A 15870-nucleotide genomic window follows, 5' to 3' on the forward strand; every position below is an offset into this window, starting at 1 on the left:
CATTTATCTAAGTTAAACAAGCTTTTTAATCTCCTCCTTTAAGGCAGGCTCTCTGTTCCCCTAATCGCTCAATCCAAGGTTATTGCTGATAACTAGCTTTTCTGTAAGGTTCCTCGTTGTTTTACACTTGCCCAAAACCAAGTGTAAAACAGCATGACCTATTGCCTGTTGAGTAATTTTGGGGTGAAGAAATGTGTCAACTATCAGATCAAGAGAAAAAGACATCAGGGTGCTGCTGTTAAAATTTGCATTTGTTCTTCACCTTATCTCTACGAAGCTAAAGTCTCCCATAATGACTTAGTTCCTGATATAATTTCTCTTTAATAACAGTAATGACATCTCTACCCAGACTGAAAGCCAAGCCTGTGGAGCTACAGTAGATTTCTGTAGTTCAGACCTGGTGGAATATCTTGCACCAGCCTTCCAAAAACTGTCTCAATCCCAAATGATTCCACTTTCTATGCATGATTTATTTCTTCACAGTCTACTGCAGCATTAAGGTTACAACAGCATCCCCCAGGTTTACCTTTACTTTTATGTACCCTGAGCAGTCCATACTTCCATTGGCAGTGTCCCAGTTATACTTGCTATTTCTATGGTGTTTCTGTTATTCCTACAGTAGCCCTTTTCAGGTCCTGCCCACTTGTTCTGGTTTTCCCATGTCCTCATTCAGGATCTGTACGAATTGTACTGACAAGACTCTTTCTCCTTGGACTCTCCCTTCTTCCCAGAGGGGTTAGGTATGCTTTTCCATCAGCTGTATTACCAATAACACTACTCTTTTCTGCCCGCTGCCCAACATCCTACATTTACCTTTTCTATATTTGATCTTCCCTCTTCCATGTTTTAAAATCAGGTTTAAAAGTTACATAAGCTTTTTCCAGTTAACTATCTGACAGCAAAAATAAAAGGCAGGAAGTTTTCACGTTTACACCATTTACAGATACATGCTGAATGTGTTCCCTCATCTAGCTCTAGACAAGTGTGTGTGTGTCTCCTCATTTGCATACTATTTGTGAGCCTCATGGCCTTTTCTGTATTTATCTACCCAGTGAACCCCAGAGGTGAAAACACACCATTATCTCCATTTTACACAACATGGAGTGGAGGCACAAAGATGCAGATCAGGTTCCAAAGGTCCTTGGTGGAATAGGGAATTTCTGCCTTCTAATCCATGCTCTGTGTTGTTGCCTTAGTGCTTCCTCACTGGAATGAACAAACCCCTCTGTTCCTGGAAAAAAAAAACGTAATAAGGGAGGAAACATTGAACTTTTGGGGAAATGCAGAAAGCAGTACAAGTCCTAAGTGAGTTTGGAATGGTCTTTCTTTTATTCTGTAAATGAAACCAAATCCCTTTTGTTCATTTTGTATTTCTTCTGTACCAGGAGTGGCAGGAAGTGAGACATTTTAAATGAAAAGAGAGTGGTGCAAGGCATGGTGCAAATGGGAGCCTGAATGAAATAAAAACTACCAAAAGACTTTGCCCAGACATAGTTCTCCTGCAGCCTGTTGAAAAACAAGCGCCTGAAGGTTCAGGCTTTCCCTTGAACCTTCACCCCAAATACAAATACAATGCCTCTAAGCATCTTGCCTAAAAAACATATCTGAACATTTCTGGTTTTAGCCAGAATTGTATTCTGCTGCCTAGTCCTTGAAAGCCAAATTTCTAGGAGGTTTTGTTTTTCCATCTGTTGACATTAGTTAGAGGTTTCTCCAGATGCTCTTGTGTTTTGAAGTCCTGCCTTGGCATATTAGGAGGAGCTCAGAGATTGGCTTTGCCCTGGCTAGAACAGACAATTTTGGAAGTTCATGGGAGTAGCTTGTACTTGTCCGTACTACTCATCTGGGTAAGGATTTTGTAAATGGTGAGACTGGGTGCTGGTCATTTGAACAGGTGGTTGCTTTTTCCAATGAGATAAGATATCCGCTGAATGAGACTACCAAATCCTCTGTGTTATAAATATCTTACTGACCTGATAACACTGAAAAGAGCACATGTAGAAGAATAAGGAAATATACTCTTCTGGTATAAATTGCAGCAAGAAGATTTAGGTTATACATCAGGAAAAAAACCCTTTTTAATGGGAAGGATAGTTAAGCACTGGAATAGACTGCCCACAGAGACCGTGGGCTCTTTGTCAGCGTAAGGACAGGTTAGACAAACATCTGCCACAAATGGCTGTTACAAGCCTTAGCTTCCCTTGGGAGGAGACAAAAGCCTCTGTTAAGAATTAGTTTCAGGGAACTAATATGATACACTTTTCATTAAAGATGTGCATTAACATTCTGCAGAACACTTTTATTCTGGCTGCATTATACCGCGGTTAAGGCAATTTGCCAGCCTGCTGGAAGGCTTTTGGAAGGCTCTCACTTATTTTCCCCTTGCATAGGCAATCTTAACTTTTGTCTGCATGGGATAGCTTATATACTTAGGCAAACCAATAGCATATATGATTGACTTTTTGTTCTACAACAGCTCTCACTTTCTTTCTTTGCAAATGTACTGGTCTTCTACTTCCAAACAGCTTATTATCCAAAGTAGGATCTTATATTTAAGGTAAAAGTTAGCTGCTCCCCTCCCTCAACACCTCCAAATTCATCCCCAAACCAAAGTGGCTTTCCTTTCTTGATAAGGTCAGATGTAGTACAGACAGAGCAAGGGGAAGTTAAGGTGAAATTCTGGCTTTTAGGAGCCCTGCCCTGGCATACAGGAACACACCTAGGGATTGGAGAATATGATTAGAAAGCGGGTTTTAAAGATCCCTAGCATCCTCACTTTTGCTGATTCTGTGACGTTCCAGGGCTCCTGGTGGTAGTTTGGATGACTAGACTCTGATTGGAGAATGCCCAGTGGGTCTTGAAACTGCAGGGTGACAAATATGTAGGATGCCTGGGATGGTTTATTTTTCCTCTTTTTGCTGAGGCAAGCACTGAGCAAAACCTAAGTAATAACAGTTCACAAGCTGTTAATACCAAATACCCTGAGACTTCAGAAGTGCTTTGCTCTGCTCTGCACAGCTTGGCAGGTTATATTCTTTAAGGGTAGGCATCATTACCTGGACAAATCTGTGACATTTAATTCTGTTGTGGCTAACCTCTGTCCCCACGGTGAATTGCTCCTTCCCTCTCATGGCAGATTATCTAGCATACGATGCACATTTGTATTTTCTTTCTCTTGCATTGTCTCCATCCTCTGCACATGTGGTGTTTCTTATTATCCTTACTGTCCTTGCCCACATGTTGCTTAAGCCCGCTCTTCAACTACATGCATACACATTTCACCCTTGCATGCATGAACATGTAAAGAAGTCTGCCCCCTCTTAATTCACAAAGCTTTTCTGACTTTGCTTATTCATATCTGTACATGTCTGCAGGTATATGGTGTGCCTGATTGTTCAGGTTAGCAGTGAAACATAGTATTTGCATGTATTGTTGAGACACTCCATAGTTAATTGGAAAATTTAGGTCAGAACATTCCCTTACATCCTGTTTTTCCTCCTTTTTGGACAATTTAGAATAATTTTATTGGGATAATAAGGAAAGGATGTGAACTACTGTATTTGCAGGTTAGGGTTAGGTGCTTCAGCATGCAGGAGGCTGTGGCAAGACTGTCATTGTTATCCTAATTTCATAAAGTTGTCTGTGTAGTACAATGCTGTGAAACGTGCCTGGCACACAGCCTTATGAGCTCCCCTTTCTGTCCCAGAGAACTTCTGGGTAATTACGAGTTGGGTTTGTCTATCTGATCTAATTTATCACTTAGGGGTTTATATCATGCCTATTACTGTTGATATCTAAGTGCTGCTGAGATACTGTAAGATGTCTCTTTCATCAACCACTTATTTCTATGATAAGTTAATGTTACTGAGCTGAAGTCTGGGCTGTTCTGTGCAGCATCTTAATCACTGGTCCCTACTGAGCCCCATGTGTGCAGTTATTCTGCTTGTCTGGTGGCTTCACTGAACTGGTTTTGGGGATTTGGGCTCAGTTACTTGAGGGCTAAAGTTGCACTGCAGAAATCTCTGGCTCAGATGATGATAAATTGACCTGCTTGGTCAGTGACTGGGAAGTCCAGAGCTGAGCAGACCCTGAGTGAGCATGTGAGTATATGCCCTTTATTCCCTCAGAAATGCACTCTCCACATCCAGGCTTAGACATTAGCATGAGTACAGACCTTCTGCTGCCCTAGACATCACTACCTGTCTTTTGTGAACAAAAGGGGCCACCAGTTCCTGAGGCTCCCAGTCTGCCAGCTTTCACCTGCTGCTCAAAGTGTATTTAAAAATTAAAACAACTCCCCTTTGCCCACTCAAGTAACCAAAAAAAAAAAAAAGAGAGAGAGAGAAAAAGACGAAAAATAGCTGTGTACCCTGCTTGCTGGTCTGAGCAGCATGACTCCAGAGGTAGAGGGAACATTAGAGGCAAGCTCTCCTTGGCATTTTTTGCCAACTGCTGGTCATAAGGGCCCTTGGGAAGGTAAGACCAGCTGCCTGGCCACTTCCCCCCCTTCTTACAAAACCCACTGCCTTGCGCTCACTGGGGTTCTGTGCTCATGCTGCTAGGATGGATGGGGAGGCTGCTGTCTCTGGGTGATTTCTTCTGCCTTTCTTCTCCCTCCACAAGCCCCCAGAGTGGATTTTTCTTTCATGGCCAGATGAAGCGGTTGTTTGTTTGTTTTCAAGGTGACAAGCATTTTATGTGAATTCTAGCTGCTCTCAAATGCCAAACCCCAGCTGGGCTTTGAGTTTCACAGAATAACTGCTGACACCTAATGAGCCTCTAATAAGTGCTTCTCCCTCCCGTCCTGTCATTTAAATAAATAAATGACTGAAATTTGGGGGTGGTGGGAGGTGGTGTTGGATTGCAGTGGAATGAAGCTTTTCTGTTTACCCACCAAGCAGGTACACCGCTAAGAGCAGTTGTGCAAGCTTCCCACACACGCACACTGCCTCTGCCATCAAGTCAACGTGTCTTGGCCCTGTCCTGTAGGGCTTTCTTTGAGGATCGTGCAGGAAAGTCCTTCTAAAGCCCAGTGAGTTTCTTGCCCTCTCAGCTTCAGCTGCCAGCCAAGGTGCTAATTAGTGTCAACTGTGATGTGGAGAATTGAGAACAAAGGCGAGACTTTGATAGTTGAAAGCATAGTTGATGTTCAGGTTTTTTCTTTTCCTGGAATTTTTGCAAGGAATGGTCTACCATGGGCAGTGGGTGTGCTACACGTATTGTCTCTTCAGGGACTGGAATGGCTTCAAAACAACTCTTATTTGTGGCACTAGGTATAAGGCAACTGAGTTCCACCCCCCTTTCTGACCACTGAAGATATGAGCTCTGTTCACTTAAGAAAAGGAAAATGAAAAGATATAAAATTGCAATATATCCTTATGGAAAAATAGCAAGATTAAAAAATCATAGATGCTCTTTGGTTTTATTTTTCCTGTGTCAGAAACACAACAATTCCTTGTTTCCAGCTAAGGTATGTAACCAAGTCACTGTGAAAGGACAAGAGCAGGTATTTCAGTAAGCCCTTAGCAGGGGATAATGAGAACTACTGTTAGCAAGCATCTCTGTCTATGTTCTTATCCTGTTTAGACACTCCTGAAAATGCAGAACATCTCCCTCTTCAGTTGCCTGTCTCTTGGAAGAACTCAGTCCTGACTGGGAATGGGCAACCTTTTTCCAGAAGAAGTTGTTATTTCTGGACAAAATCAACTTTGGTTAAAATGAATCTATTTATTTGGTGAATTTCACTGAAAACAAATGAAGACAAAATTCTGAAAAAAATAAAGAAGTGGTGTTTTTACTTTTTCAAGTGAAGTATTTCATTTTCTCTGATTCAAAATGACATTTTATTTCAGTATTTGTATATACTTATCTTTTTTAGCAGGAACCCCCCCCCATTTTTATTGTGGCTAGTAGGCGGAAGTCAACATTTCAGGAGACAACAAGCCCTGTTGCTGTTGTTTGGCTGAGAAGGTTGAAAGACATCATGTCTGTTTGACCATGGTGATGGTATCCCCCTGGTCATCCACTCACTGTCCCAGAGGGTGAGACCATCAGAGAGATGAGACAACACAGACATCTTTCTTGTTCTCCACTTTCCCCTGGTTTGAACCCACTTACTCAGAGCCTTCTCCCCAGAAATGTCCTCATCTTACATGAGCTGTGAGCTTGGGTACTCCAGAGTTGTTCTCCTGTCCAGGCCTGCAGGAGCTGTGGTTGATGTAGAGGGATAGCTAGAAGCCTATCTTTTGTGGTTTGTGTCTCCACAGGTGGGGAAATGGAAGGAAAAAAAGTTGCAGATGAAGTATTACGTGTGGCCCCGCTTTGAGCTGTATCCCGACTCTGAGGAACGTGAGGATGATCACCTGAGTATCGTGACCTTGGAAGAGGCACCGTTCGTCATTGTGGAGAATGTGGACCCCCTAAGTGGCACCTGCATGAGGAACACGGTCCCTTGCCAAAAACGCATAGTGACCGAGTACGCACCCTGGGTTTTTCTCCTCCTGTTGGGGTCTCCCTTCTCAGCAGAATGTAGAGAGTCTGTTGGGCCAATACGTCATACCCTGATAATCCTTTTTTGAAAAGTCACCTCTGTTTGCCCAGCCTGGCCTGTGTCCATTCATGACTGGCCCCACTGGGCAAATCATCACAGTGTGTCCCTTCACCCTCCAGCACAGATAGCACAAATTAAATTTTCCACATGTGGGAGGGGGAGTGCATACTGAAAACAGAAGGGAATTAAGGGAGTTTTCCCCAGTCTTTTAACCCATTATTGTTGTGACGGTTCAGGAACAAAACCGATGAAGAGCCAGATTACATGAAGAAATGTTGCAAGGGGTTCTGCATTGACATCCTCAAGAAAATTTCAAAGTCTGTCAAGTTCACCTATGACCTCTACTTGGTGACTAACGGCAAGCATGGGAAAAAGATCAATGGGACGTGGAATGGAATGATTGGAGAGGTCAGCAGCAAAGGGAGGGCATGGTGGGCTTCACCCCTGGGCTGGGTGACATGGGTCAGGTCTGGTCTCCCATCATTATTGGATCCCCTTCTGGGGAAGGGACAGAGGTGACTCTTTAGAAATGATTGGTCTGGATCCTTTCTGGGCACTGGGTGAATTAATCTGCTCTAACACTCTGACGATGACTACCTTTCCTGTTTGATGGTTACTTATTATTCTCTATAGTGTCACAAATTTGGCCTTCACAGTCAAAGAAAGAGGGTGATATCCATGCACCAGAGAGGCTGCAACCTAGATTACGCTTAGATCGTATATAAGGTGCATAAAGAATGAAATAAGACTTTGCAGTGTTAGAGGGAGGAGAAAGCAAGGACAGAAAAATGAGATAAGACATCTTCTCAGTGGATGATGTGTTTATCCTAAGACCTCTGCAGATTTATTTTTTATACACATACCAGCTTTGAGGGTAAGATTAATGTCTATAGATTTCCTGAAAGAAGAAGGTGTCCTGATGAAAGATTAGAAAGGAGAGATGATAGAAACAATATAGGGAAGGGGATTACAGGAGTAAAAGGACTGTGTGGAAAGGCAGGAAGGTGAGAAGGGGCTTGGTTGTGGTGCTTGAGAGGTGCCTCGGCTCTGTGTGTGATCTCTTCCTTTCCTTCCTCCAGGTCGTCACTAAACGGGCCTATATGGCTGTGGGATCCCTCACCATTAATGAGGAGCGTTCAGAAGTGGTGGATTTCTCTGTGCCCTTCATTGAGACGGGAATCAGCGTCATGGTGTCACGTAGCAATGGAACTGTCTCACCTTCTGCCTTCTTAGGTATCATTTTAATCTAAAATTAAAACTTCACCCTGTGTTCATTGAAAATTAGGTGAAGGTTGCTTGTGATTCTTAGCCTGAAAGTCCCTTTTTGGGAGTACCTGTGGGACAGGTATACAAAAATAAACTGTCATGTTTTAGTTCTAAATCCCAAGCAAGCAAAATCCAGGCAAATGCAAACAGGCACTGCCTAGGAGTTCCAAGGCATTTCTCAGCAATTGTATGCCTAATCCCAGCAAAGAATGGGCTCACTCAGTGTGGTCACCTACTCTGCAGCATGTGGTTTCCCAGTGACTCAACTAATAGCATGTTCAAGGAGTGTAAACCAGAAGAAAATTGATTCAAACCTTATAGCTAGTATGCCATAGTACTTAGTGATAACAACTAGCAATAAATTGTTGCACTTTGAGAGACTTTATTTGTAAAAAAGGTATTAACTTGACCCTCCCTTGTCAAAGCAACTGGTAGAAGTTGGAGATCTAATAGAGCTTTTCAAGAAGAGTTGAGCCATCAGTTCTGTGCTGACACTGTGTCTTCCAAAGTGATTTCTAATGTCCTTTGGTGGTGGAGAGTGATCAGAGAACACAGAAATGTTACTGCATTTCCCCAAGACATCCATGCCTTCCTACTATCTACTATTTGGCTTTATAAAATGCTTTATAATGCAGCAAACACAGTATATGTGTTATATAATTACTGTCTGCTCTCTGCCAGCATCCTGAGAACATTACAAACAGAAATAGCTTTATATGGGTAAAGAATTTTTTCCAAACCTCTTTAAGTAGGAGCTTCATGACTATTCACTCTTCAGGAGTTTTTGCCTTTAGCCAAGCCCACCAATATTGCTGGGGTATGTAAAAACAACGATAGTTAACTCCAAAATTTTAAATTGCAATTTAACTGAGGTTGCAATATTGGCTATAGTCTGGAGCAAAGTTCTAAGTTTATTTGATCTAGTTCAGTTCCATCTTTATCTGTTCAGGCTCGGAGAAGGAGAAAACCTGGCAGAGATCAAACACTTGCAGAATATGAACACTAACGTTTCTAGAATGAGCCAGTGTTCCCATTGCTACAGGAATGGAATAGCTGAAAAACTACTATCATTATGGCTGAACCTCAGAAATTTGGAGATGCTCTTTGGCTCAATAGCATCTTGAAAGTTGGATGCTTGTCTGAAACTCTGCCAGTTCTGCTTGATTTTCCCCACTCTCTCCAGATGGTGCTGGAGGACTTCCTGGGAACAATCTTTTATCGATGCATTTTATTTTATCAGTGCATGCCACAATGGCTGCTTGTAGTTCCAGATGGAGCCATGTGTCACAAATGTAACAGTAAGGAGGAATGCAGTCATTACAGAGACAGAAACTTCACTTCTCCCAATTCAAGAAGTTTTTCAGACTTGGGTCGAAGTTTTTTTTGTACCTTCTGTTTTTCTGCAGCCCAGTTTGCCCCACACTCTCACTGGGGTGCTCTGGAGAGCAAAGGAGGTGAGAGAGGGGTGAGGTGGTGTATCAGGTCTTTCACCATGGTTTTCTCTTCCTCTCCAGAGCCTTTCAGTGCTGACGTATGGGTGATGATGTTTGTGATGCTGCTTATCATCTCTGCGGTGGCTGTCTTCGTCTTTGAGTACTTCAGCCCTGTGGGCTATAATCGGTGCCTTGCTGATGGCAGAGGTAAGAGGAGTCCCTCCTTGCCATCTTCCTCTCTGACTTCCAATCCCGGCTCCTTTGTCAGGGCGTTTCCTTTGCCTTGAACATGATATGGATCTAGCCTGCTTTGAGCTGTGCATTCGGACTAAAGAGGGCAGGGATGGAGGTGGAAAAAAGGCTCTGAAGAGAGCAGATGTGTATAATGGGTAATTTGCTTGGCTCGGGAGACGGAGCTGTGTTGCCTTTCATCTCTAAAGCACACACCAGCTCCAGCTCATTTCTCATTGAGGGGAAATGGGTCCTAGTAGCCCATGCTGGCAGTGCCTATGGTGCTGCCTTCTCTGAGGCAATCAGAGGGCTCAGTGCTTTCAATCCATCCTTCAGTGCTACGTCTCCCCGGAGAGCAAGCTGCTCTGCCAGCCTCCCAGAATAGTGCTATGTCCTCCAGACTCCACATCTGTCAGCTGGGCATGTCCCTCCCCTACTTGGCTCTCTGGCTTGCGAAGACCAACTGAGAAAGTGGGAAGATAATTTTTCTGGGAGTGGGTGATGGATTATTTTGCAAGGGCAGCAGGAAAGATGGGAACAAGTAAGTGACCCATCTCTGTGGTTCTGATCTTCAGAAGACAGCCCGATGACTTAAAGAGAGGATGGACAGACAGCTTAAGAGACAGCCTTTTTTGCCTTATTGGCATGAAGTTAGCAAGTTGAGCCTTCCGTCATCTCCATAATCTTCACCCCCCGATGAATCAGCCCTTCAAACCTCTCTGGGTTTATTGGTCCACTCAGAATAGTGGGAGAGAGACAGTTATTGGAAAATGCACTCATTTGCTCCTCAGTCTAGTGCTTTGAGTGAATTTATGCCATCAAATTAGAGAGGAGTGAGAAAAAAAAGTGTTAATGAGAATGCAGGCAGAACCACATATATGGGGAAGTGGAAAACTTCTCTCTTAACACGGAGCTATGGAGGGCCTTTATGGCAACTGATTATAACCACATGGATCTGTGGACACAAGTAAATACTGTTAAACCTGTGAGTCTCCTGAGACATATTAATAGAGATGTGGGACTGGAAGCAGTTCTTAGTACAGGTGTGCAGTCATGCAGTTATTAAGTTAGCTGAACTGCAACTGCAAGTATCAATATTTCTGAGTAATTATGAACAGTACTGCATGATCAGGCAGGTATTATGCCTGACAGTTGTAACTTGAAGATGTAGAAATCAGCTGCAGAGACTGCAATACTTGTTTGGTAATGAATGCTCTGTCTGATGTTACTTTGACTGCATTCGAACTAGTCTATGACAGTATACCCCTGCCTCCCACACCTGCATTTTCTCTTTATGGACACCAAGATTTTCTCTCCAGGGTCAGGTGGGCATGCCTTGATCTAACCCCTAAATGATGTTCGGTTGTTGTTGGGGCATTCAAAGTTGGAGAGCTCAGAAGGATTCCGGGTCCCTGGTTTGGATCGGAGGCTCCCATTGCTGCCTTGTTTTGTGGCTGACAAAGTAACTGTGAAAGCACATGGAATGATCAGTGGAGAGAGAAGGGCTTTAGGAGGGAAATTCTCAAGATTTTCTTACACCTTACAGTTCTCTCTGATGATTTGCAGGCCTTACACCTGTGTGTCTTAGGGCTCATTAGGTAGAGAGGATATAACGCTACCAATCCAGCATGTAAAAAGACAAGGACTGCCAAACCATGTTTGGCATGTTACAGCGACTTTGTCTCCCTGACATCTAGATGCTCCAGTTTTGCCAGGTGATGATTCTGCTTTGAATTTGGTGTGCAGTTCCCAGGGTGCAAAATGAGGCCCTTGCACCTTTCAGTTGTATTTAGAGTAACACAGTGCTTTCAGATGATCTATGCTATTCCCTACTTAGGGGTTTGGAGTGTCAAAACTTTCTTCCCTTTTGTCCCTCTGCTGGAGCCAACCTTAACCAGAGGCAGCAGCACTAGGCACCAGTCAGCCTACCCAAGGGAGGAGATAAAACATGGGATGCTAATCCAAAAGGTTGCAGAGCCAGGTTGGCACCACTGGAAAAGTGACAGACCCTTGAACTGTGCCAGAGGGCTCTCATCCTAAGAGGGTCTTCTTGGTGTCTGAAGCAGGATCCTTGGAGTAATTGCATCTGCAGTCTCCCTGACAGCTCCTCTTGTGCTCAAGTTGAGCAAATTTTGGTTTGGGTTCCCACTAATGGAACCAGCGTATGCTGGGGATCTGAGGCTGCTGGGAGACCGGCAGGATTTCACAAGTTTTCAGGCCTAGTGCTTCATGAGCACACATGGCTTTTGGGGTATAAGTCAGCCCCCACGCTGAAAAGTGAATAGGGAAAATAGCAGCTCTTAAAACACTGGGTCTGCTTCTGGACTGTCTGGGGCAGAGCTGCTGATTTTCCTGTGATAGACCAGAGTATATGTCACTGTTATGTATCTTAGACACAGAACATGGGAGAGGGAGCTGTGTTCTTCTCTGGCTTGTGTGTCTTCAACAGGCTGGGTAATGAAACCCTCTTGCAGAGGTATTTGTAGAGACCTGTTATTTCAGATGGTGCTCTTCCTTGCACCTGTACAAGTACAGTGAAGGCCGTGTTCTGCACAGGTGTATGCTGGGAGTTCAAGAACAACATCATTGTTGCGTATCTAGCAAAGAGGATAGAGTTTTTCTGAGCAAACTCTGTTTCTGGTGACAACACTTGAACCAAAATGGAACGTTTGGGCTTTTACATACTCCAATCTGATACAAAAAAAGCCCTTGTATAAGGCTTCAGCGGAAATCTTTGAGACAGAATAAATATGGAAGCCTGAGGACGTTTTAAAAAAGTAATTTTTCAGGGTCGCACTTTGCTGAGACATGGTGTCATGAACATAGGGGAGCACAGCTGCGGACATTCATTTCATTTGTGAATTGATACTGCTCTTAACTCTGAAGTCAAGATGTGTATATGAATAGAATGCAGACCACTTACTCTGAGATGCTTACTGTGGAATCATGTTTCTCAATCACTCTAGAGCCAGGAGGTCCCTCTTTCACCATTGGCAAAGCTATCTGGTTGCTGTGGGGGCTGGTGTTCAACAACTCTGTGCCAGTGCAGAATCCCAAGGGTACCACTAGCAAGATCATGGTGTCGGTGTGGGCCTTCTTCGCTGTCATATTTCTGGCCAGCTACACTGCCAACCTGGCTGCCTTCATGATCCAAGAGGAATACGTGGACCAGGTGTCTGGCTTGAGCGACAAAAAGGTAATGGATCCACCCAAACCCCCAAAGCAGCCTTTTCCACAGAAGAGGCTGCTCTACCCTTTTTTCTTTGCTTTTACTGGGAAGGAGTTCAGTTTTTTCAGAGTCACATCATAGCTTTAGTCCCTAGTTTAAATAGCACAACTGTTCTTCGTTGGTATTCAGTTGCATTTTTACATGTTTTAAGCACTTCAGGAATTAATTAGAAACAGAACTGAACTGTGCTTGCTTGCATGATCCCAAACCACGCCTTGATTGTCAGCAAGAAATTAATTAATGGAGCTTTGGAGATGATGTGTATAATGGCTGTAACCTGTTTTTTTCAGGTTGAAGTAATTTGTCTGTGCGGGAATGCTGGCCATTAGGCTAGCAAATAGGATCTGTTAGTTTATTCTGGGGACACGTTCTGCCCATGGGGGTAAATCAGTGTGGCTTTGATTATTTACTATTGCTTGCATTTGAAGTTATACTGTCATTTTTTTGAGGCCTTTGGAAGGTTAGCACAAGAAATGGTTTCCTGTTCAGAGTGTGTTTTGCTGCCTTGTTTACATGCACTGCATTTTGTCCTCGCAGAGCATTTGCTTTTGCTGGGCTCTGCACACTGAGGATTTTGAGGAGATTGCTTGTGCACGCAGGGTAGCACTGTTTGGTTTTTGAGGGTCTGAAGCTTTGCACACTGCTTTTTTTCTGCTTTGTGGCGAGGTTACTCACAAGGAATTGAGTGTTGTGAGGTTCGATTGCCCATGCTGAATTTGTTACTCAGTCACTGGGGCTGTTTAAGGGGTCATGCCATTGTAGGGCAACCAAATAGCAATAGGTTGCACACACTGCTACCAGGGATAGCGGCAAGAGGACTGCAAGTGTCGGTTTGTTACTGCTAGACTGGTTATAGTTGCTGTCTCTTATGTCCCCCATGACAGTCTAGAAATAAATTGTGGCCAGACCCCCTGTGTATACAGTGTCCTGCGCAGCAGGCTGGAAATTCTGTGGTGGATTAACTTTTAAGAGTTTTTTTTTTTTCCTTTTGTTGTTTTTTCCTGGAATGAAATATGGCACATAATAATACAATCTGTGCAGAAGTGCTCCTATTATTTGTTTTAATTTCAACCTCAATTTGTTTCACGCTGTCTCCACATTTGCAGTGGGCTGTGTTGAGGAGGGGGTGGGGCGGCAGGATGCTTTTCTGCCAGGTGGAGGTTGTTGTGGAGACTCCTTAGAAGCTGTGGACTCCCTCACGCTGAAAGGCACTGTTCAAGATCAGCCAGCCCTATCAGCGTTAACATTAGTTTGTCATCATTAGATATTCAACCGTCTGAGCTAAATAGGATAGTTCATACCTGTGATCTATTGTTTCAGGCTGTGCCTAGGCTCATGGAGAGACCCACGCTTTCATTCTCATGTTTTTCAAGATATTCTTCATACCTGCAGAGATACGTGCATGAAATACCAGTTGAAAGCGGTAACTCCTGGAGCTTCACAGAGCCTTTGGATACAGGTCTCTGGGCGTATTTTAGTTGATTTCACTGTGTGGCCTCCTATGTGTATTGGATTGAGGTCATTTTCCTCTACTTTTCTTTGCCTACGTACCTGTATTTGCTTTTGCTATTCTAAAGCATATGTGCTTTGTTCCTTGGGGAAGAGAAAGGCCACAGTACATATTCAGATTGTTGTGGTATGCCTCAAACACAGCTGCTAGTGCAAGTGCAACATTTGGATAAAATTACGATCTACCAGAGCATCTGGAATCAGATGAAAATTGGCTAGCAAAAACTGAAGGCCAACTGCTGCCTCTGGAGAATAAAGACAGGTGGAAATACGTCCATGCAAAAGAGTGAGTGAATGAGCTTGATCTACTGGGCTCATGGTTTTCCACTCAGTTTTCCACTCTCCAGACATGCAGAGGGCCCTGCAGAATTTGAGAGAAGCGATCCAGGCATCTGTCACACTGCTTCAAGATGCCCTGGTTTGGGAGGAATTCAATCTTCTGAATTTCCTCTTTTCCCTCTTCCAAAGCCGGCATACTGCTTGTAATTCGCTCACCCCCTCAATGCACTGCTTGGCCAGGATGCAGGGTGCAGCCACATGCAGGGGAGATGGAGGTGTGCTGTGCCCTTCCTCCCTTTTCCTGCCTCCTTAAATTAGCTGGTTCAGACTTTCAAAGGAGGCAGTCCCTGACCAATGCCAGGTGGCCAAGAGGAACAACTGTAGCTTCTGGTCTCTTTTATCTCCAGTGTGTGATCTGGTGTCCACAGCAGAAGTGAGGGAGATGAACCTCCTGGCCTGCTACATCAGCTAGCAAGGGCAGCTGTGTCCAGCACAAGGAGTCAGCAGAGGATGTAATCCAAGCCAACGGGCAAAGGGCTAGTTATTTTAAGGGATATTGTTTCTACTTGCCTAGACCCAGATCTGCTTGCAAATGACTTTGTAGCATGACAGTACCTGGGGAAGGTGTCCCACTGGCACTGTACAGCAGCCAAAATGCCAAATGCACTCACAAAATTCATTACTGTGCCTGGCTGGGGAATGCTTGTCAAGGTCAGGCTGGCTATACCCTGCAACAGCCACCCTGAGGGTCTCCTTGGACCCTCTTCCTTGGGCCTTGCCTGGGAAGAGCCACTCTGAGAGGTGCCGACGGCTGCCGACCTGGCGCTTGCCCGGTGCCGACGGCTGCCGACCTGCCGCTTGCCCAGAAAAGCGGGCTGAAATGCTCCAGCTGTCTAAAGACTTGGATGGTGTCTTGGCTGTGCCCCAGCATTTACTTCCTAATGACATGCAAGACAATGACTAACGTCATGTCCCTGCTCTGCTGTGTGGATGCTTGAGCAGGCCCATCTGAGCTGGGCTGGAGCAGATACCTCTGTGCCAGGGTAGTACCTTGGACTGAGCATGGCTGGAGGCTCCCTGTACTGAGCTTAGTGACATCTGCCGCTCTCTTTCTGGCCCAGGTGATGCTCACCCTGCTGAATGCCACCCCTTTGTGCTCAGCTGGCCCAAAACTGGTACCAGAGCTGACCCAGGAACCCACTTCACAATGGTTGTTAATTCCCCCATGTTAACCCTTGCAGCTGCTAAATCATATGTCAAGCTGTGGCTCCTAATGCTGGTGCAGCCATGGGCAGTTTGGGGGAGGAGGAACCCGCTCCTCCCTGAGAGCAGCACTGACCTCGTGAGTCCTGCAGGCAAAGAGCTGCTCTGAC

The 15870-nt window shown here is 44.5% G+C and overlaps 1 protein-coding gene across 1 annotated transcript in view; it reads left to right on the forward strand.

Moving 5' to 3' along the window:
* The window catches only part of GRIN2B (glutamate receptor, ionotropic, N-methyl D-aspartate 2B), a 206735-nt gene that overhangs the window by 169510 nt on the left and 21355 nt on the right, over window positions 1-15870 (forward strand). Inside the window, exons 5-9 of the mRNA XM_009322194.1 lie at window positions 6267-6475; window positions 6787-6958; window positions 7630-7783; window positions 9331-9456; window positions 12447-12676. Of these exons, the coding sequence (XP_009320469.1) occupies window positions 6267-6475; window positions 6787-6958; window positions 7630-7783; window positions 9331-9456; window positions 12447-12676 (891 nt within the window). The remainder of the gene's footprint in view (window positions 1-6266; window positions 6476-6786; window positions 6959-7629; window positions 7784-9330; window positions 9457-12446; window positions 12677-15870) is intronic.

This window comes from Pygoscelis adeliae, unplaced genomic scaffold (assembly GCF_000699105.1).
Source record: "Pygoscelis adeliae isolate BGI_AS28 unplaced genomic scaffold, ASM69910v1 Scaffold60, whole genome shotgun sequence".
NCBI classification, from domain to species: Eukaryota; Metazoa; Chordata; class Aves; order Sphenisciformes; family Spheniscidae; genus Pygoscelis; species Pygoscelis adeliae.